Source organism: Stegodyphus dumicola, chromosome X2 (assembly GCF_044657685.1).
Source record: "Stegodyphus dumicola isolate Sdum_Otavi_A_Nest chromosome X2, ASM4465768v1".
Lineage (NCBI taxonomy): Eukaryota > Metazoa > Arthropoda > Arachnida > Araneae > Eresidae > Stegodyphus > Stegodyphus dumicola.
In genome coordinates, this window is record NC_140781.1 from 179486627 (window position 1) to 179509525 (window position 22899).

General features: G+C 35.3%; 1 protein-coding gene across 5 annotated transcripts in view; it reads left to right on the plus strand.

The window, feature by feature from the left end:
• Window positions 1–22899, plus strand: part of LOC118195479 (uncharacterized) — a 191622-nt gene that overhangs the window by 1772 nt on the left and 166951 nt on the right. For all 5 annotated transcript variants that reach the window (XM_085810071.1, XM_085810072.1, XM_085810075.1 and 2 more), the window contains exon 2: window positions 722–830. In XM_085810071.1, the coding sequence (XP_085666197.1) occupies window positions 733–830 (98 nt within the window). In that variant the 5' untranslated portion in view covers window positions 722–732. The remainder of the gene's footprint in view (window positions 1–721; window positions 831–22899) is intronic.

Here is a 22899-nt window from a genome sequence, read left to right on the forward strand (position 1 = left end):
GAAGGGATGATAAATCTTTCAAATTGAAATGTAAAGATACAAAGAATGATACAGACAATGAAAGGCGCCAGTGAATCTTTACATTATGGTAACTTGGCGATTTTTTGGCGACCAACCCTGCTACAGTCTCATGATCTCTCATTTCTCTGAGACAAAATAATCTGTGATTTGAACTGTGTACTTCTCAGATTATTGCTAAAGTCCTAGCTAGTAACCTTTATCGCCTTACCAAAATGTCGCCAAACTACCTGCTACCATATTCTAAAGATTAGCCAAGGCACCTTTCATGATACAAATAAATGCAACATTTAAAACAAGTACTCACTAGTAGTGGATAAAACTTTTGTTTGATGCAATAAGTGCTTTATGAGGCATTAGTCATAATGATTTTAAAATATAGAATCAAGTGGAGCAATGTTTGTTAACTTTTTAAATGCATTATTTTGTTATACGCATATATAATTTACAAAAGGAATTCAATTAATAAAGAGTAAATACAAAATGTTTTAGAATAAACTTATCACACACACGTGTCATGCTTAAAATTGAATTCGAGAGCCTCATAATGATACTGGGTTTAAAGAGTTTTTTTTTACTTCCTTGACAATTACTAAATAGTAACTTGACTATATTTTATTAATATATAACCAGTATACATACATATGCAATGCTTTATTAAAATTTTTTAATATGTTAATAGATTATTGTTCTGTAATTACAGCATTTATCATAATGGCTGGGTGTGAAAGACCACAGATTTTTTGCATTAAATTGGATGGATCTGAGAGTGTTCCATTCATTATGAAAAAAGATCACCTGCTAGTGGGAAGGTAAATACTTTACTTTTAATTGTGATATGAAATTTGTAAGCTATTAGAAATTTGTAAAAAATATGTATCGGATGCAACTGCTGTCAAAGAAAGCCTTTCCACCTTAAAAATCTCAATTTTTTTTAATAAATTTTATATCAATCTCTTCTCATCTAGAAACACATAATAGTTTAAAAAATAGCTCTTAATACTCTATTGAAGGGGAGATACAAAAATTTTAAATAATAACAAAATTTGTCAGTTATTGTTTAGAAGCAGTATTTGGTAACTTTCAAAACATAGCTTTGAAAATTTGGAAAGTATTTGGTAGCTTTCAAAACAAGGGTTTGAAAATTTGAAAATTCACCAAGCCGATCGATTTGCTTAATGTAAAATAATAAACAGAGGGATAAAAATCAAAAGAAACAGATTTTGACTGTCAGTACACAGTAACTTAAAATGAAGAGTTAAATAGAACTGATTGAAATTTGATCTTTGAAAAATTATGCCAAAGTGTATACAAACAGTATAATAAATAACCCAATTTTGGATTGAAGGTATAGTACAGATAAAGTGCAGGGGAAAAAGTAATCAAAGTAATGATTTGGGCTGTACTCGTATATGCGGCCTAATTTCACCAAATGTGGTGATATGTGTTCTGCAGTTGTTTTTGGCGCGATGTTGGTTTCTATGGCAACCCGTTTTATATGGAAACTTGGATTTGCTAGTTGGTTCGTGTGGTAATTGATTTATGACGTGTTGGCAAAATTTTAGTCACGTACCTGGTACAACTATTTTTTTGGGTGGCTGGAAATTCTTCAAGTATTTAGGAGAAGAAAGTTTTGAACATTAATTTGTGGAACGTCGTATGAACTTTCTGGATAGTGAGTCTGGCTGTCATATAAATTAAGATTACGATGTCATAATAGACTGTGTGGCAGCGTGTTAAAGCGACGTTGCCGACTTATAATCGGAAATGAGATTTGGAGTTTTATTTGGTGATTTATATATTTTTCCATCATTGTTTTGAAACTGGAGAAGATGCTTTTAACAAATTTGTGATGAAATTGTTTTGGTGAAATTGGTATTTCTGCTGTTCGAAGAAGCGTTTATTTATGGTAAGTGCATTTTGTTTTATTCTTGTTCTTATTTAGTAGAATGTTATTAGTAGAATTTGGTATGTTCTTTGTTTTTTTAGTATGAATAATGTCGTTATTGTTTTTTTTTTTTTTTTTTGAATTTTTTGAAATTTATTTTAGTTTATTTGTTGATTAATGCGCAATGCCGAAATTGTGCAATTCGTAGATGCTTTTTAAAGTTTAAACAGAATGCTGTGTACACGGTATTCTTGAAATTTATTGTTGTTACTTTATTAAAGCGAGGTGTGCGTAGTTCGTAGATTCGTTTGGTGCCTAGATTGTGCAATTCGTAGATGTTTTTTTGAGTTTAAACAGAATGCTGTGTACATGGTATTCTTTGAAATTTATTGTTGTTGTGTTAATTTATTAAAGTGTGGTGTGCGTAGTTTGTACTTTTGCTCGTTACCTAGGTTTTGCAATTCGTAGATTTTTTTTAAAAGTTTAAACAGGATGCTGTGTACATGGTATTCTTTGAAATTTATTGTTATGTTAATTTATTAAAGCGAGGTGTGCGTAATTCTAGATTCATTTGTTGCCCAGATTCATAGATTTTTTTTAAGTTAAAACATATGAATGTGTACATGGATTCTTGTCAAATATTTTTGGTTAGAAACTTTATGTTTTTGTTTCGGATTTTTAGCTTAAATTGTGTGTTCAAAACATGGTTTTTGCATGTGCGATAACCGCGTTTTTGGAGACATTTTAGGCTTAAAGTTCGAAATATAGACAAAAAATTTAGATAGTAATATGGCAGCATGGAGTTTGACATAAGGGTGCATATAAGAGTAGTTCCATGATTTGTTTTACATTAAAAACTAAATTCGGTGGCACAAATAGCCCTTAGAGAACCATGGTCAGCAGTGCCCTGATATCTGCTTTCTACACCGTGGGCTCCGGTTTGCTTGTGCATCTTGCCTGGACAAGTGGTCAGCTTTTCGCAGGACTCCCGGTGTTTAGTCCCCAAATGAACTTGGTATTCATTTTATCGACCCACTCAAGGGATGAAAGTTGTTTTACACTACTTAGCAAATTAAACTACAGTAAATGTTTGCCAAACATGGAATTGCAGAATGCAATTTTGCATGTGCTCGTTATCTTAAATGACTCCATTTAATTTTTCCAACACCAGAAGTTCAGATTATATGCGATATGCTGCAAAGCAACATACTCTTTTCCAAACTTCAGGAGTACAAGGTTTACTCTTTCAACGAGAAGTAATTCGGCATGTGATGCCTTAACTCAAAGTCTACTTAAAAGTAGTTCTTTTTGCATCTTCGTTTTGCAGTTTCTAAAAGTGACATCTTAGAACTTGATCATTAAAAAAAGCATAATCATATTTTCTATTGATTTTGCTCTTTAGAAGTGAATGTTCATGTGTACATATCAGCCAAGGCCTTGCTTGGCCCTGGCTGCTAGCTGAGGAACCTAGGCCAAGTTGCTGTCATCTCGCTCACATTATCAGAGTTGCGATTTCATATTTATAAGTGTTTATGCTCTTCTTTTGAATTTGTTTGTCTTCTTAAAAATTCTGTATGATAAGTAAAAGGAGGAATGAAGATGATGAAGGAGCAAATAAATGCAAAGTTTTGACATATCTAAAAAAATTTTTAATTTTGGATAAATTGAAAAATGGCACCCATTTTATCCCTTGCAAAGAAACTATTATGAATGAATTAAGCATAAGGAGAGTATGGAAGAGTGAAGAAAAGATTTGGTGTAGTATCAAAGCTTCGGGTAATACTTTGGCATAGGCTGCTCAACTTTCAAGAATTCCACCGCTGGAAAAGATACAGAAAATGTTAATAGCTTGTTGTGGATGGATTATTTCCTTTTGTTTTAAGTAAAGTTTAGCTTGAGAACTTTAAATGTCATTTTAATTTGCACAATGTAAAGCTTCAGTAAGAAACTAGCTCTGCAAATAAATTAGCAGCTGAGAAATACAAACCTCAATTTTTTAAATTAATTGAAGATAAGGGTTACTGTGTGCAATAAGTTTTCATTGCAGATGAGATGGGCTTATTTCATAAGCAAATAAGCTTGGGTCCAGCAAACTTATATCACAAGGACTCAAAAGTTTTCTCCAGGATTTAACCCTTTGACGCGCGCAATATTATTTTTATAATTTTTTTAACTAAAAACTGTAAAAATTTAATATTATGATCGTAGAGACAGAGAATATATGAATTTAAAAAAAATGTACTCTTGCCCATTGTTCTGTGGGTGGTGGTCGCACTGTGAAACCACCACACATTTAAGACTTTGAAACTTACTGAGGTAGTAAGGAAAAAACTTACCTTTCTCCGTGCGCATTTCCAATAAATGATGAAATTTATGAATTTTAAAAAATGTATGTAAGAATTGCATTATATATATATATATATATATTTTTTACATTATTTTACATTAAATCATCAGAAAAAAATTAAAAAATAAACATTTATATAATTTTTCTGTAGTAGTGAAAATATAAGTACCTACATAATACGGCCGTTTGGCTAAATGTTTTAAAAAACTCGGTAAAATAAAAATAAAAAAAAGACTCTGTGTTTTTTTTTTTTTTTTTTTTTTTTTTTTAATTTCAAAGAACAAATTTTTTTTTGTGATACTGTTCAAAGCAAGTTATGTCTTTTTGGTACATGCATAGACCCACATTGCATGTTTTTTCGCACACACATCTGATCTAAATTTCACTGGTATATGTCCAGCGTTATTTAGTTTCTTTTCATCTGACACATGAAATTTGTGGTTTTTTATGTTAATGGGGGGGGGGGCTTGGTCTGTTTGGTTTTGGTACGGATCATTCGTTTCCCATTCATATTTATTTTATTCGTATTTTGTCCCAAAATATTCAGAAAATATAATTTAAATAAAACTTTAAGCGATTTCTATTTTTAATTATAGCAAAGTATACTTACATTAAATTTAAACCACAGGAAATAATTTATAAAATCACAATACTAGCTTGGGGAGCAAATTTGTTGAGGGCAGAGAAAAGTCTCTGGAAAAGCAAGACCTTTTTACTGGGCAGGTGCATGTTTTGTTTAGTAATAAAATAACTCTGTGGTTTCAAAACCCCTTATCTATATCTGGGTAAAAATAAACATTCCTATTGAAGAAGCGAGCAAACACCATTGTGCAGAGCAGTGGTTTCAAGGCGCGACCACCGAGCCTCTAGAGCATTGTGACACAATGCTAGTGGGGCAGTGGTCGCGCCTTGAAACCACAGAGCAAATGCGATACATATAGAGGGTTTTTTTATCTATGCAATTTAATTATTGCTATTTTTTTATTGTTTATGATAGAAATTGTGATGTGCGACGAATAATTTTTATGTTAATAAAAGGAAGTTATTTTGTCTCAACGAAAAGAATTTTGAAAGGCATCCAATTTGAAGCACTAAGACCTAAAACATGTATGATTCTGCAGTTATTTTGTGTTATTTAGAGGTGAAAGATCAGTAATCAATCGATTTTTACTCAAAAATTTCAGAAAGAAGAGGAGGAAAAAATTCGAAAATTGGCGGTTTCAGGGCGCGACCACCGTTTTTCAAAGGGTTAAAGCTTTTAAAGGATTGATTCACTTTGTTGTTTTGTAGAAATGCATCAGGTGATTTCGGGCCCAAGTCTCTGCTCATTTATCAATCTAAAAGGCCTCGTACATTTCAGGCAAGAAATTCTTGATTTAACAGAAGTCCATTTTAATGACTAAATCTAAAATGCCTCGTACATTTCAGGCAAGAAATTCTTGATTATGTGGAACGGGAATAGAAAAGTGGGAAACAGAAGTCCATTTTAATGACTGATTTGAAAACTCATTCATTATAAAGTCAAATATTGTCTAGGACAGCTAAACCTGAGCTTTAAAATTCTCTTAATTCTTTTTTCTGGAATTAAAAACATTCAAGGAATCATAAAAACATTAAAAGCCTAGTATATCAGGAATGTTTACCCCTGTGCTAGTAAAGCAGTAGACAAAAAAAAAACATGACACGCTAATGACATTTTGTAAGCATTTGAACATAAGACACTGTATAGAAATAATTAAACTTGCATAGGAACAAGTGAATTCATCAGCAATGAATTCTTGCTGGCACCAGTTCTGGCCAGAAGTTATCAACAATTTTAAAGGATTTCGATCAACAAAAAACGAAGTGGGGGAAATCATACAAACTGTAAAAGCAATAGGTGCTAAGGATTTTCAGATGTCTTAGAAGAAGCAATGGAGGAGTTAATTGAGAAATACGATCGTGAAATGAGAAATGAAATTGGATGATCTCATAACACCAGCCAGTGTCGAAAGCAGCGATAATGAAGAAGATAAAGAGCCTTTAACATACAAGAAGCTAAATGAATTGTTAAAAAAGGCACAGGTACTGTACGATTTTGTAATGGAGATAGACCCAGTTAAAGAAAGATGACACTTAATGAGAGGTATTGAAAAACCTTGCTGTACTTATAGCTAATATTTAATGAGTTACATCAGATATTGTCCCAAGCAAAAATCACTAGCTATTTAAAAAAATAGTTGTCTCATGTACCTAGTTATTAAGCAGTACTATAAATTCTTTCAATTAACATGTTTCATTTTTCTCTTTTAATTACAGTAATATTTAGGTTTGCATAAATTGTACATACTTTCTTAATCTGAACTATAGTTAACTTGTTTTTTTCCACGGAAGGTTGTTAACTTTGTGAAATACAGTTTTGTTGTACATGCAATGTCGTAATGATGTAACCTCTGCATTCAGCAAATGCTTACTGTGTAAAAGTTTCAAGTCTACAGGGCCATCGACAGGGAAACTGCAGGAAATAACTAGTTCAGCATAGGTTCAAATCACGGTTAATGGATAAGCAAAATGGGAATTTTTGTGGTTTTTTGCAAACGGTGATGTGAATGCTAGCCATTTCCTTTAAAACATGCCTTTTTAAAATAAAAGTACTGTAAATTTTTCACTTCACCTGGCAATGTATTTTTAGTATATTCCAAGCTATATTTTGATTGTTTAGTAGCTTTATAATTTACTGTAGAATTTTCCATTGTTTTCCTTATAACAAATGATTGAGGTCATTTCCCAGATTCATTATTTGATGAAATAACTCCGAATTCACTTTCATATTTAAAAGTAAATTTTAAATATTTTTTGCGATGGTGTATGTATATTTCTTTTTTCTGTCTAGAATAATTTTTTTTTAAATCACCCTATAGAAATAAAAAAATATCAAAAACTTATAGGATTTATGGGTTCTAATTTCCCGTTTACATGATTATTTGTGATTTAACGTATTCACTTTGAAAATATATTTAGTGATATTTCTGCTTTAATAATAAAATGAAAATTAGTACTGTTCTTTTATCAGGACCGGATCCAGAAATGTATGTATGCATGTATCTATGTAAGCATAAATATATGTGTATATATACATATACACATAAATGCACATACACACACACACATTCCTGAATCCAATCCCGATAACAAAACAGTACCTGAAAAGTTTTACTTAAATATTCTTACATAAAGTATTTTAATTTTTCGATTTTTTTTTTTTTTTTTTGTGTGTGTGTGTGTGTGTGTGTGTAGATATTGAGATGTATACTAGTAAATTAAAAGAAAACAAATATGCATTACGTGCACATTTTTAAAGTTGTAAAAATGCCGTTGATGCACTGACTGCAAGCTGCGTTGTAGGTAGGAGTATATGGTAGTGCAACCTTCATTCTCATGTTGGCAAAATATTGAGACATGCCAACTTTTTTTATTCTAGCTAGACACGCCTGATTTTTGACTGTACTCCTGCCAAGATGATTTACGACATATTTGTAATGACTTTTTCTTCTTAAAATTTTTCATGGTTTTTGTGCGTAACTTGGTTTAATGTTTTGTTATTTGCTACTCGAAATATAATTTCTGACATCTGAAAATTAGCCTCTTCCTAGATTACCTGCTTGACAAGAGGAAATTTTATGTATCACAGGTTATCGCTATGCATGAGAAGAGAACTGAAGCTTGATATCTGAAAATACATTATCTTTTCTAAGGCGCATCGAGTAACATCATCTGGCATACATCAGAGCACAAAACAAGGTCAAGGCTGTTATTTAAATTGAACTGTAACTACAAAAGAAAGCCTAGTGAAAGATTTATCTCATTTTCCAATCAGTTAAAAACTTGGGAGTTGACCCTCGCATGAAGTAGAGGTTCAGTTTTTGTGAAAAAGGGCAGGGTCCATCATACATTAAGAGCAATATGTGTGAAATTCTCAGTTTAGAACCAAACAAAAGATTTAAATATTTTTTCAGGGATACTAGATTATATTGCCAATGCCAATGATTTGCAAATTTCGGAGTGCCTGTGGTTCACAACCATTACCTCCACATCAGAATTACTAAAAGTGAGCAGAAATTGGAAAAATTTGGCATAAGTGATTTACTTGATGCTCAATAGAGGGAGCCACAGGCTCGAGAAAGTTTAGGGATATAGATGAGAATATAAAAACTTAAGTATCATAATTTTTTTTATAAGTTTTTAGGTTTTTATAATTTTTTTGTATTTTATATTTTATACTTTTTTTTGGTTTTTTATAATTTTTTATACACAATACAAACACTAAAGCAAAAAGCGGATAGGAAAGAGTTTACGATTAATAGGCTCATTGGCATGTGGCTTGTGTTGGAGAGTGCAAATAATTAATGGGATCGCGATGAAAATATTCTAAGGCAGATTTAAAATCTGCGGGAGATGTGATTCTTAAGTAAACAGATTGATAACTTTGCTTGAAGATCTTGATTGCAGTTGTAGAAGATGAAATAAGCAATTATATGGCAGCTTGCTGAAGAGACGTCCTTCCTTCATGGCGCGGGGGCTGGAACTGAGGTAGAGAGGGCGTGTCTTGCCCTTTTAGATGGTGGATAGATGCCGAACTCTCGGCCAATCACGGCTCTCGGTCTCTTCTGTGAGCTGCGAATAGCAGGATCGTATGCTGGCATCTGTTGAAGTGCTCGGTTATCAATCTGTTCAATTTTAAGGAATAAATTTTGACTATGTTTTTTGATAAGATAATCAACAGGTTTAATGTTAAGGTCCGAATGAATCACATCTGTACGGACGTACCAGGCTGCATTTAGGGCCATACGTAAGGTTTTACTTTGAAAAGATTGAAGTTTTTTCACATGAGTTTTTGCAGCAGTACCCCAGATTGTACATGCATACATAAAGACAGGTCTTATAATTGATGTATGGAGAAGAATTTTGTTTTTAATTGACAGATGGCTCTTTCGAGCTAAAAAGGGGTAAAGTTGGGCTCTAGCACCTTTCGCTTTGTTGAGAACATTTTCAATGTGAAGGCGCCAGAGTAATTTTGAATCAAGTACAACTCCTAGGTACTTGTAAGAGTTTGACCAGGGAACATAGTCATCAAAGAATTTAATGTTAATGGAAGGGTACGGGAGGGGGCTACGTTTGAAGATCATAGCAGCACATTTAGCAACATTAATTTTTATTTTCCAAGTGATGAGCCAGTGCTCAAGGCTAGAGAGGTAACTCTGAATTGTTTGGACCAAGTTTTCAAGGCCTTTGTGTTGGGCTATGATGACCGTATCATCTGCATAAAGTGCAAGAGTGATACTAGGTGATTTTGGTATGTCATTTATGAAAATGTTGAACAAAATTGGGCCTTAAAAGTGACCCTTGGGGGACGCCGCTTAGTATAGGACGGGGTGTTGAAATGGAAGAATTAACTCGTACAGAAAAAGATCTATTAGTAAGGTACGAATTAATTATATGAATTAAATGGGCCGAAACGTCAAGTCGTATGAGCTTGATAATAATTCCTATATGCCAAGTCCTATCAAATGCTTTGGCTATGTCAAGAAATAAAGCGCCAGTAAGCATTTTGTTACGAAACCCTTCGTGAATGAACTCCACTGTCCTCAGCAGCTGGTGGGTAGTGCAGTGTTTTGCTCGAAATCCAAATTGTTCATCAATCAGAACGTTGTGATTTCGGAGAAAATCATTCAGGCGTTTAAGTAACACAAATTCGTATATCTTTGATAACGAAGATAGGAGGCTGATAGGTCTATAATTTTGAGGATTTGAAAGGCTTTGGCCTGGTTTTGGAATAGGCACAATAAGTGTTTGTTTCCAGCTTTGAGGAAAATAGCAATGCTGTATCATAAAATTTATAAGCATTACTAGGAAAAATAGATAATTGGTGGGTAAATTTTTAATCATACGATTAGAAATAGAGTCCATACCAGGGGCTTTTTTGGGTTTGAGCTTGGTAATGTAATCACTTACCTCACTCATGGATGTATATTGTATTTCTCTCGCGAAAGGCGAGGAGAGGAAGCGTTCAACATCTTGTGGGAAAGAATTTGCGCTGTTCGCAAAAATTCCTTCATTATGTGGTGTAAATTGAGTTTGAAGAGAATCCGCAATTAATTCCGATTTCTCAGCGTCTGTGTGAGCCACCACTGCGTCCGTAGCTAAGGACGGAATGTTAGATTTGTGTTTGTGTAGGCGGGCTGATGCGTGCCAAAGACTGTTATCATTGGTCGTTAGGGACTGAATGTAATTCGTGTATTGTGATTGGAAGAACTGGTCACATGATGCCTTGATCTCATTTTGGAGAGTACGGAGTTGAATTTTTAATCCAGGATTCCTATTTCTTTGCCAAAGTCTCCGTACTTTATTCTTTTCTTTAATTTTGAGTTTAATTTCTTGTGGTAATTTACGAAAATTGGGTCTAAGGGTGGGTTTTGATACTTCCTTATAAGTATCTGTTAGAATGGTCGTTAAGTGATCAACTGCCGAGTCAATATCATGGCTGGATTTAATTTCGAGGGAGGGCAAATTTTTATTCTTAAGTTTAAAACAAAAATTGTCCCAGTTTGTAGAGACGAGTGCTGGAGAATTTTGATTAAAAATAGTACAGTTAAGGTCTATGATCACGGGGTTGTGATCTGAAGATAAACAGTTTTCAACAGTCACGTGATATCCAAAAGGGATGTTTCGAAGGAGTGCTAAATCAATGAATGAAGGGGCACCCCGTGAACCATATCTGGTGGGGGAATCCGGCGCAATAATTTTAATTTGGGCGCACTGAGCCCATTTTAGAAGGCCACGACCAGCAGGGTTTGATCTATGACAACGCCAATGCTGATGGTGACAATTTAAATCACCAGCCATGATAAAATTATTTGAAAAATTGAGCAGTTTATTAAAATCTACCACAGGAAAATTTCCACCGGGTGGGAGATAGGCAGAGATCATAACTAGGGATGGTGAATTTTGAATAAAAATTTCGATAATTGTTGCTTCAAGTTTGCTCATATTTGGTGTGTCAATTCTACGATGCGGGATGGAATTTTTTATGTAAATACAAGTGCCACCGTGATAAACATCACGTGTATTTGAAGCTTGTCTGTCATTTTTATATAGTGCATAATCTACAAGCTTGGGAGCTCTCCCTGGCTGGAGTTTGGTCTCTTGGACAAAAATGATATCAAAATCCTTCTCTTCTACATAGTCTCTAAACTCATGAAATTTGGAAAGAATGCCATTTGCATTCCAGGTGCATAGTTTAAGATTTTTCAACCCTTTCAAAGTATTGAATTTTAATGAATGTGGGAATCAGAGAATTGGAGAGTAATATAACTCTCAAAGATGTAGTAAGCTGCGTCAGCACCAGATGGAGCCACTCTGAGCTGCGGTAAGGCGTTTTTGAATGCCAAAAGTAATTTGCTCTGGTCAATACCAGGCTGATTAGAAATTTGGATAATAGCCAAAAGAATTTCGGTACAATTTAGTGTCGAATTTGCTCCTAAGGGGACGATAAATTTGGAATAATTTGTGGTGCTGCCTGTTGCATACCCGTAAGGGCAGCAGAGTATGAAACTCCAGGGCGAGTATTATTTGCACTGGGAATGTGTGCAGCCGGCAGTGTTGGGAATGTATTTTGTTGTAGATTAAATTTGTTAGTGTTGTCAACGGTCTGACTGGGCTTGGTGCTTGGTTTGGATGGCTGACGATTCTTTGATCCTGGAAATCTCGGGCAGGATCTCCAGTTGGCTGCATGGCTCCCGGAACAGTTGGCACATTTATTCGGCTCTTCGAAGGGCTTGGTGCAGTCTTTCGCTTGATGCGGACCAGCGCATCTTACACAACGTTGGGGTAGTGTACATACTTCAGAAGAGTGGAAGAATCCCTGGCAACGCCAGCATTGCGAGGGACCTTTCTGGCCTTTGAAATGTTCCATTGCCACTTCTGTTCCAAGGAGTTCAGTGACAGAGTAGATATCAGAGGCTTTTAGGCTGTTATGGATTTGCAGGTAGAATAGAGGCATAGGCATCTTGGTTTTGAATTTTTTAAGTTGAGAGATCTTGTGGATTTTGTAGCCAAGCACTTCAACCGCAGTCTGCACAACGTTGATGGGTGTGTTGGAGGGTAATCCCCTAATGACCACTTTGAGTGGTCTGTCCGATTTTAGTGTATGTGATTTAAATTGTATGTTGTTTTCAGTAAGAAATCTAACGACTGTCCTGTAATCTGATTCGTTAGTGGTGTTGAGGCGTAGAAATTCAATATCTTGCTTGGATTGGACAGTCGGTGCGTGTCTGCGTAACTGATTTAGTAAAAAGAACCAATCAGCACGCTGTTTAATGAAAATGGGTGGAGGTGTTTGAATTTTAGGTGTTGTATTTTCAGCCGGCTGCTGCGCTATATTATCTGTATTTTCTGAAACGTTTTGAATGTTTGTGTAAGAATTTGTGATTGGAATGTTGTTAGTATTATCATTAGTGCTGGGTAGTTTCTTTGCAATCAAATGTTTGGGGAGGACTGCAAAGCCGTCACTGTCGACAGGTCTGGTTCTCTTTTTGTTGTCAGGCTTAGAATTTTCTTTGGGTGGATCTGAGGATGAGGGTGAGTTAGATTTAGGATTTTTGGTTTCTGGGTCAGATGTTATTGTAGATTTTTGAAATTCTCTAAGGAATTCTTCCTCAGTTGCGGGTAAGGGGAAAAGATTTATATTAAGTTTGGTGCATAGTGTATGTAAAGAAAATAAAATTTTCTCACCCTCATCCTGAAGTTGCTTCATCATCAATTCTTTGTTCGGAGTTTCTGATCGCTGAAGTCTTTGTATGTCGAACAGTAGGTCTGTATGCCTGGTCTTCAGTGCGTAAATTTGCAGAGCGCTTTTAGAGAGTTCGAGTGCAGAAGGAGAAGCTGGAGGAGTTGAGTGAGTGTCTATGTCCGTTTGAACTTGTAGCGGTTGAGAATTTGAGAGATTGCCTGCTGGCGGCGCCGTATTCAGGGTTTCCATTTTTCCATTGCGGAGCTCAGAGCTCGCACGTCCGTCGCTCTTGGCGTCCATGACGCGAATCCTGACACTAGATTATATTTTATATAATTCTTCGTAATTAATTGCTTTGTTCAGATTCCCTTAAAATCAGAACCCCTTGGTTCAGATTCCCTTAAATGATAAGTGATTGGCTAAAGTTAAATTTTAATTTTTTAAATGACTGAGAAGTACCTTGTGTTTGTTTTAGTGAAGCATTTTTGGAGTTCATAAATGGAGTACCGTCAGGGATTATGTAGAGATTGCGGGCAGATTTTGGACCTAACTGAAATTGGAGGATATGGCAGCAGTATGTTTGATTTGCCTGAGTGAAGGAAAAAAGGAGAGAGGCCTGCCTAAGCTTTCAGCACCTCTTCTGTCAGGCACAATCGCACCAGCAGTAGAATTTATATATTCACTGGTTTATCCATTTACAGTTGATACCACTTAATGTGATCATAATTAAAGTTATTGTTCGGGTACTGTTATCAAATTGCCAAAGTCCCTCCCTTTTGTATAAGAAAAGATGGAAAATACATCAGTTATTAGGATCAACAATTTTGATAATAGTGGTCATATTATAGAATAACTTTTTTTAGCTGAAGCAAAAGAACCAAATAAAAGATAATGCTGACAGATAAGTTTAAAATGCAATATAAAAGTTGTCAAGTTTCAAAAAAATGTCTCCAAGTAAAGTTTTCAAACGTCTTGGTTTCAGTTTTAATCATCCATTTAAAATTAGGCTGAAGAAAACCCATTGGTTTGATATTGATTTTCAATAAATCTATTGATTTTGAGGAGAAAAGGCGTTGGTCCCTCTTCAGGACCAAAAACAAATCTGCATTTTTTTTGCCTAAAAACATTTCTTGAAAGCATCTATTCCATACTAATTGTGCTTTTTTGCCTGATTTTAAATTTTGCATTGACAACTTCTATGAGGGGTGCCGTCTGAGTATTAATAAAATTACGAGCACAACATCAATCAAATGATTTCCAGAAATAGTAAGAGCCATTTATAAATGAACTTTTTAATTAAAGACATTACGAGTTTATAAACTAAATTTTGCATTTTCGTAATTAAAATGCTGCAAAAGTCCTAATTTATATGTTTCTTGTTATACAGTCAAAAGTCGTTAATCTGGACTCGTCGGGACTTCGGCGATTCCGGATTATCGAGTTTTCCGGATTATAGATCATCAGTTTAAATCTCGTAAGATGGCATGCAGAAATTCTAAAATTAAAAATATGAAACCGTAATTTATGAAATAAAGAACAATTATGATCTAAAGGGTATCAAAATTTACAAAAAAAAAAAAAAAGCTTAATATTTATTTGTTTACTTTATTAAACATTTCTTTCAATGTAAGTTGTTTAAGTTGCTTCGTTTTATGTGATAATACTTTCTGTTTAATTCTATAAACAGACATAATTTCTTGTTCAGTTACAAAGTTCCGCCGTTCAAGTCCCGTTAATTGCTGTGCCGAGAATACCGACTAACTTGTCAATCGAAATTTTTTCGTTTTCACTAACCTCTCTGTCACATTCTTCATGTCTTTATCCATTTTTTGCAGCAATTCCACTTTTTGTTTGTTTGACATCGAAACATACTTTCGTTTTGTAGATCCTTTGGAAGTTCCAGCATCGTAAATTCTATTTGACATAATCGAAAGTTCAAGCTTACTTTTATAAAATTGCTCTTACAGTCTGCAAAAAATAATAAGTGGGATCCAACTCGAAGATTAAGGAACAACGCAATCATCAACATTAACTGAAATAGATAATTAGATAATTTTAGCTTACACCGTCCGTTATACATTAAACGCGCAGGCGAAAACGTATTCTGCACTTGCTCACACGCATATGCGCAGTAGTCAAGTTCTTACAGGCACGTGTAAAACGCCTGTGCGCATATGCTAACGCGGCACATGCGCAGAAAGTTTTTAGCTTTGAAGTCCGGATTATGGGTGTCCGAATTAACGACTTTTGACTGTATTTATATTAAATTAGTTAAATTCCATGGAATGTTTTGAAGGATATTTTTTCCTCATCTATTTAATGCAGTGCTTCTCAAACTTTCAATATTCGTAACCCAATTTTCCATCAGAATTTTCATCCTGCCCCCATACAGTAACAATGTATTGAATGCAATAATAATGTACTTTGGCTCTAAAGCTACAATATGATCTTAACCCTTTCGCACCAGCGCTCCTTTGTATAAGACGATCGTGCGGGTTGGAAGGGAATCAGAGGCAGTCTCCGTACAGGATGGAGGTTTTGCATCGCTAAGCCTAATTTTATGAAAACAGTCAGGAAAAACAACAGGGAAAAAAAGTTTAATTTCTAGAATTGTAATTTTTGGTATCATTTTAGATTATTACTTGAGCTCTTATATATGTTAAAATTAGTACTTAATAACGTTTTTTTCTTTATTTTACATGAAAATGTACTTAAAAAATTGCTTATCTTGTAAAATAACTTTCGGAAGCACTATTCAAATTATTCCAAAGTTTTAATTGATGAAATCCATCAATAAAGTTTAAAATTAATAAAACAACACAATAAAGACTATTTACAGTAAGAAGTAACAAAATTTAAAATGAAGACTGAGTGTGGTAAATCTGGAAGCATGAAGAAGTAACACTTTCCAACTCTTAGTATCACTTTCTAACTCTTTAGAAAATGAATAATCACTCTCATCTGCGTTAGTAAATGGTTCATTTACATACGAGGGTATTCTTGCTCTGATAAATAGTGCCTTTCTGCTATAATAGATTGGAGCTAAGGCTTTCCGAAATAAAAAGAGCAGAAACGGAAATATATCTGAAGGACAATGCAAAACGTAATAGTACTCCACATACTAACCCTAAAAGACCGTATACAGTAAAGGAAAAAATAGAATAAAAAAAAGGAATATCAGACACGCGAATGTTTATATTAACACGTGGCAATTTAAAGAGCCCACCTCTGTTTATGCTTTCCCTCCCCCACCCTCGCAACATTTGATGAGTAAAATACCAAAGTCAGGCAGAATATATCAACCTCAAGGTCAAGAACCTAAAACTGTGTTCATTTCAAAAGTAATGGACATAGGATGCCATCTAGTGGCCTTCAGAAAAACATTCCAGCTTAAAATACGTATACGCATCACCCGCCCTCTGAGTGCAACCTCTAGTGATGCCTAAATGGGACACTCGGCTGTGAGAGACGTTCTTAGGGAATGCGTATATGGGGCGCCCGTCCTGAAAGGGTTAATCATAGACTGGGCAAATTACACACTTTTGCAAAAAAAATCGAAGCACCATGAGGGAAGTGGTTGTTTTTGAGGAAATTGAATATGTGTATAGCTCATACACAGATAATAACATGATTAAAAAATCAAGGTCATAATACCTGTTCACGGCTTACAATCACCCATTGAGTGTTTAAACCGCCCCTGGCGGCAATGCATGCTTGAATTTGTCAAGGCAAGGAGTGGTAGAGGCTCCTAATGTCATCCTGCGACACATTCTGCCAGGCATTCAGCAGTTGTTGCTCCAGAGCTGCGATATTTTGAGGTGCCCGAATCTGGCGGCTTACTGTGTCCCAGACATGCTCAATTGGTGAAAGATCTGGTGACCTTGCTTACCAAGGAAGAGTATTAACCGCACGGAGACAATCCAAAGATATGCGAGCGGTATGTGGCCTGGCATTATCTTGTTGGAAAATGGCCCCAGGATGATGTGCCATGAAGGGTAATGCAAACGGCCGCAGGATGGTATCAACATGTCATTGAAATGTTAAAGATGTACGGAGGATGACAAAAGTTGACCTGGTGTCATAAAAAATAGCGCATCACACCAGGGGTTATGGCTGTATGCTTTTATAAAACAAAGGCTGATTGGATCAAAGATCAAGGAAGTTCAAGTTACAGAGTTTTTAGGCATTAACTCCTTTACCTCCACATCATCAAAAGAGGGGATTTTCTAATATGGTAAAAATTTTGATAAGCCGAAAATGCCTTTAAGAATAAGTGCCTTCCCACAGAAAAAAAGTTGAAAACTCAGAAGGTCTAATTTTGTGCCAAAATAAGGGCCAGAATAATTTAGATAGGGGCAGTCATCATTCAAAAAAAATTAGACTAGAAAGTAAAAATAGGTGTTTCATTGATGCTTGATCTTTCTTTGCGAGCATCAACATTGTAGAGAGCGAAGAACCCATAGGGGAAAAGTGAATGATCTTACCCTGCGAGCGCTTCTAAGGAGGAATTAGGAGGGGGTTGAAAAAGTTGTAGCTTCAGTTGGTCAGCTGATGAGGGAGAAGGAGCATTTTTCGCCCGCTATTCTTGCAGCCTTTAAAGCCAAATGATCGACACCTCTTGGGGGGGGAGTTAAAAGCAAGTAAAAGGCCCTTTTAAAAGGGTTGAAAAATCTATTGAGAGTAAAGAAACAGTCAATTGACTTTAGATTTAAAAAGTTAGATGAAGTCGCGTGCGACTGTGAAGATTTTTCTTAAGCAAGAAAGGGTTCCTCCGGTCAGTGACCTAAGCATTCAAGACTCGAGAGGCAGGATTGGGAGCGCTGGCCTTGTCCTCTCCAGACACGAAGACGGTGGTCATCTGCTTCAAGAGTGAAGCGGGATTCATTGCTGAACACTATACGATGCCAGTCTGATGTCAGCCATGATAATCGGCTGCGACACCACTCCAGATGACTCCGCCGATGTTGTGGGGTCAAAGGCAAATAAATGTCTTAAAGGCCTGTGTGAGCATGACCCCGTCTCAGACAAACGCCCTGAGATGGTGGACGGTACCATGGGAGGTATAGACATGGCTGTAGTGCGTTGAATAGTCGATAATGATACAGTTGAAGCGGTTCAGTCCTGGCAAACAATCATCCTATCTTGCCTCCTATTTGTGATCCATGGCCTTCCAGAGCCTTCATTTCGTCGGCAATTTCCTTGTAGCAACCATTGCTGCCAACATCTTTGCACAACAGTGTCTGTACAGTGCATGTGGTGGCCTATTGCTCATTATGACCACCCTGCTTCACTCAACCCTACAATGCGACTCTGTTCGAAGTTGTTTTGTCTGAAAGGTCTTCGATATCGTCGTAATGACATCTTTAGTTGCTTCTTTACAGAATTACAATGGCAGCAACAAAAAAAAAAAAAAAAAAAGGTAAATTTGCCGCCTCTGGTACAGGTTTTATACTTTGCGAATTTCGCACTAGAAATGCGTGCCGTGATTACCATTCATGTTCATTTGCCTTGAAACTTTGATCATTTGCATGTTCAATCAAGATGTTTTTGTATACAAAATAAGTCTCTCTTGGTGCTTCGATTTTTTTGCAAAAGAGTGTATAAAGATAAGTATTAAATTTTGTATATGCTTCTTTTAAGTAATAGATATTTTAAGTAAGCTACTTTTAAGTAATAGGCTTTTCCTTTCTAATTTTTAAATTAGAACAGATTGCAAAATAAATTTAAATGTAATATAATAGTTATTTCCTCAAAAATCCATTCCTAAAAGTACAAATGTCATTAGAAAAATAGTCTCTTTTGCTCTCTATTCGTCACATTCGGTATTCTCGCAAACATCTGTGAAACCTATCGAACGTGTGCGCGAAATGTTTATAAATGCTGAACTTCGTGCAATGCCAGTCAGTCGTGGTTGAGTCGATCCTTTTATCACTACCGAATCTATCTTGAATCTGCATTTTGTAATTCGTGCATCAATTACAATTCACGTTATTAAATAACGGCAGGAGATTTAAATAGAATTGTGAATAAATTTTTAAGTCTTAAGTGAACATTAGACGATAATAAAGCATCAACAAGTGCACAGACAAGAGTGAATCCGAAAAATAAATCAAAAAGATATTATAAAGAATACTTAAATTTTGGGTTTACCACTACTGAAGTAAATGAAGAAGAAAGGTCCTTGTGTGTTAGTAGCTAAAAAATATTGGCAGCAGACATTATGAATCCTAATAAACTTGCACCTGTCAGTAGCTCATAATTAAAATAAATCACTGTATACAAGAACTCATTAATGAACAATTTTCAAAAGTTTATTAATTAATCAAAAAGCTGCATCGTTAGTTCACATCTCTCGGCGGCATCTCAGAACACACTCTAAACTCATTATAAGTGGCACTATAAAACAGACATAAGCATCATCTCTTTAGAACATAAAATATTACACATTTTTCACAGATGGTGCCTCTAGCATCAACAAAACTTAAATGGCATTACGTTAACAAACCCCGAGAATTCATTTATTTATTTAATTTTTGAATTAAATTAAAATCATATGAAAAGCAAAATACATTTTTTAAAAAACTCTGTGAATGAAAAAGCTTTACTTGTTTCTTACAAAGTATCGTATAAAATAGCCATATGTAAAAAGCCTGACACCATTGGCGAAGAGCTTATTTTGCAAGCTGTAAGTATGTTTGGAGATAATTTTGCTAAAGATGTGCACTCCATACCTCTATCAAATGATACTGTTGCCCATCTAATCGATGATATAGCTGAAGATGTACAGCAGCAGCTTTTCAGGAAGTTGCATGACAAATTGTTTTCAATTCAGTTTGATAAGGCAACAACAGATAGCAATAAAGATACTGTCTGTCTATGGTAAGAACAGCTCTCGCCAGTTTGTAGGAAGCTGTCTGTTGCCGTAGAAACGAGTCCTGGCCCATTTTTCGTAGGGGTGTCTTGAAGATTTACTTCTCAGTTTGCCACCTTGGCGCATTTAAAGACGATTTGGGGATATTCACGTTTTAGTCTCAAGTAAAATGCTCGTTCGTTATCTGTGCGCCCAAAACCGTATCATGCTGCCAACATTTCTTAAACGTTAAATTGCTGTCAATCCATGTTTCATCGATGTAAACGCTGTGGTGTCCACTTGCTCTGAGTTTCCTCATTTCGCGTAATTAATACAATGTGAGGTCTTTCGATAAGAATTTCTCTTCTGTTATCGCATTTCTTCCAGCAAAAATTCATTGAATGCAAAACTTTGCACAAAGAGTCTTTTTGCCACGGGAAGTCTATTTTTTGCCTCAAGACAGGCAGTAATTTCCGCATAGATGGCACTTTCTTTTCTTTGATGTAAAAGTCTTGTATTGTCTGCCGTATAACGCATTTGTCAAAATCGTCAATTTTGCACTTATGATTAGCAGGGCTTTTACGTTTCTTTCCAGGCGTATTTAGAAGTTTATTTTCACCCATTGTTGATACTTCGTGCTTATCTTTTTTAATTGTATACTCCGATACTCCAGTAGCTTGCGATGTTCTCTTCAAAACTTGAGGAAGAGGAACTACTAAAGAGTTCACCAAAGCTTCAGAAGTGCAAAATTCTGCGACATTGTACACGATTTGACGTGCCTGAGAATTTAAAGGTTGACCTTTCTTAAACTGGAAGGGCATTTTAAAAAATTGGCGATTAACAAAGCACTATGAAAATCAAGCTAAATAGAAGCAAATTGAACAAATACCAGTACAAAAGATATAATAACTAGAATAAAAATAGCTAATAGTAATAATGTAAGGCTTAAGAAAAGATGCGTGCAGCTGGAATGAAACCGAGAAGACGAATGATTTTTTCCCTTCAGCGAACAGTTGCCCAAAACAAAATAACGATAAAGCAACTCTTGATTCGTCCCTATTTGAAATATACTAGCCCTGTTGCTATAGCGACCGCCACCCGCCAGACACCGTGGCAGGAGGTGTTCTTATCGTAGACAGACATTAAGTATGTCATTAAGTATGTTTGATTTTGTGATGGTATGTCAGCAGTAGAACTACTTTTTTTGTAAACCAATAAAACTCATATCAACAGCACTAGCATTATTTAAAGTTTTAAATAATTTTTATAAACGAGGCAACCAGAGAGTGGAAAAATTGTCCGAATATGCACAACTCGTACAATGTTTGGAAAATTCCAAAGTATACAAGCACTTGTGAAACAAAAATCTCCATTGTGCATCTGGACGCATTGCATGATCCACAGAGAAGTTCTGGTTTCCAAAAAAATGAATAACCAAGAAATGGTCTGAATATTGTGCCAATGGCACTTGTGAGTAGTAGTAATTTATAGTAATAATTTATATAAATTAATAGTAATTTATATAAAAATGAGATCCCACAAATCAAGAATTTTCTTTGTACTTTGTAAAGACATTGTTGCAGTATATTTACCATTGTTATTTTATTGCGAGGCAAGATTATCAGGTTCAATGTTCCTTCTAACCTTCTTCGGGAACATACAAGGACCTGACTCGGAACAGAGAGCTTACTAAAGCTATGTTCACTAATTGTGGTAAGTAGACAGGATACAGACGAAGGGTATACAAAACCCTTTATTTTTCTCTATATACAATAACTTCCATACTTCGGAATACACTGACCCTCCACTCGGGGTCTAACGTAAAAAAGTATAAAAAATAAAACTAAACTCTAATTTAACTTTAGAATAATACACGTGGAAGATTGGCTTTATAATAACAGGAAGGGTATGTAGCACAGAGACTGTGAACACTGCAATACGTTTAATTTATCAAGAGGATTAAAACCTCTGGCCTGGAAGGCGAACAGCAACTGCGTAACTTCTAAGGTAAGCGGCCTGCGTTGACTTACTGCTTCCTCTCTCTCTTGCTTGGCAAAAAGCCACAACTTAAGTACTTGGCGTTCGCCAGACAAACTTTGCATAAAAACCTTCACGCTTATAATTCTGGCCGGAAGTAGAAAATAAGAAGTGATAGTAAAGATTTAAAATAAAATAAACGTTAGTAAAACTTAAGATCCTTACATACTTCCCGCCAGAGTTAATTAGTTTGAAACTGAGGTCTAAAACGACCTTGTTGAAAACTTTTAGCTCTAGAATCTAACGCGAGGCCAACCTTTTACAAACATAACTTCGTTAGAAACTAGAAAATTTAAAAGAAAGAAATTTGTTACAATAGCAGCTCCCAGGATATACAACAATCTTTTTTTCATCTGTACTGCATCTAACCAGGAGCTTTTATTCAATTCTGGTTCCTTCCAGAGATCTGGAAGGAAAACTAGTTTAATGAAATGTTACACAATGACATTGCAAATAACATATAGAATATACTTCTCTTAACATTCTTCTTTCATTCATGACTATTTTAATTATCTCTCCCCGTGCTCTCTGACATGTGTTGTAAAAGAACACCAAACACGAATGTGTTTCTGTCTACGTGTGCCTCACTTCCTCCTACAATCAAAACACTAAGGTGTTAAAATTCAACATAACGAGACCTCTTAACACACCCTAATTTCAACTCTAAACCCTGAGGTACTATTCTAAAAGTGGCTAACTCTAAAGTGTAGCGTCAGAGAGCCTAACTACATCATTCAACCTTTACCACATATTCGCCATGATTTAATCTTTACAGTCACACGAATAACAAATTTTTAACATTACTTTCACTTTTACCATATCACGGTATTTCTTAACATTTAAAATAACAGAACATATCAACATGCCGTTAATTTTACAGATTTGAAAACATACATTAGTAGTACATTGTTAACTTCTATTCTTTTCAAAGCAAGTGCCAATTCTTTCTACATTGAAATAATACATTTCAAAAAGTCTTTCAGACTAAAACT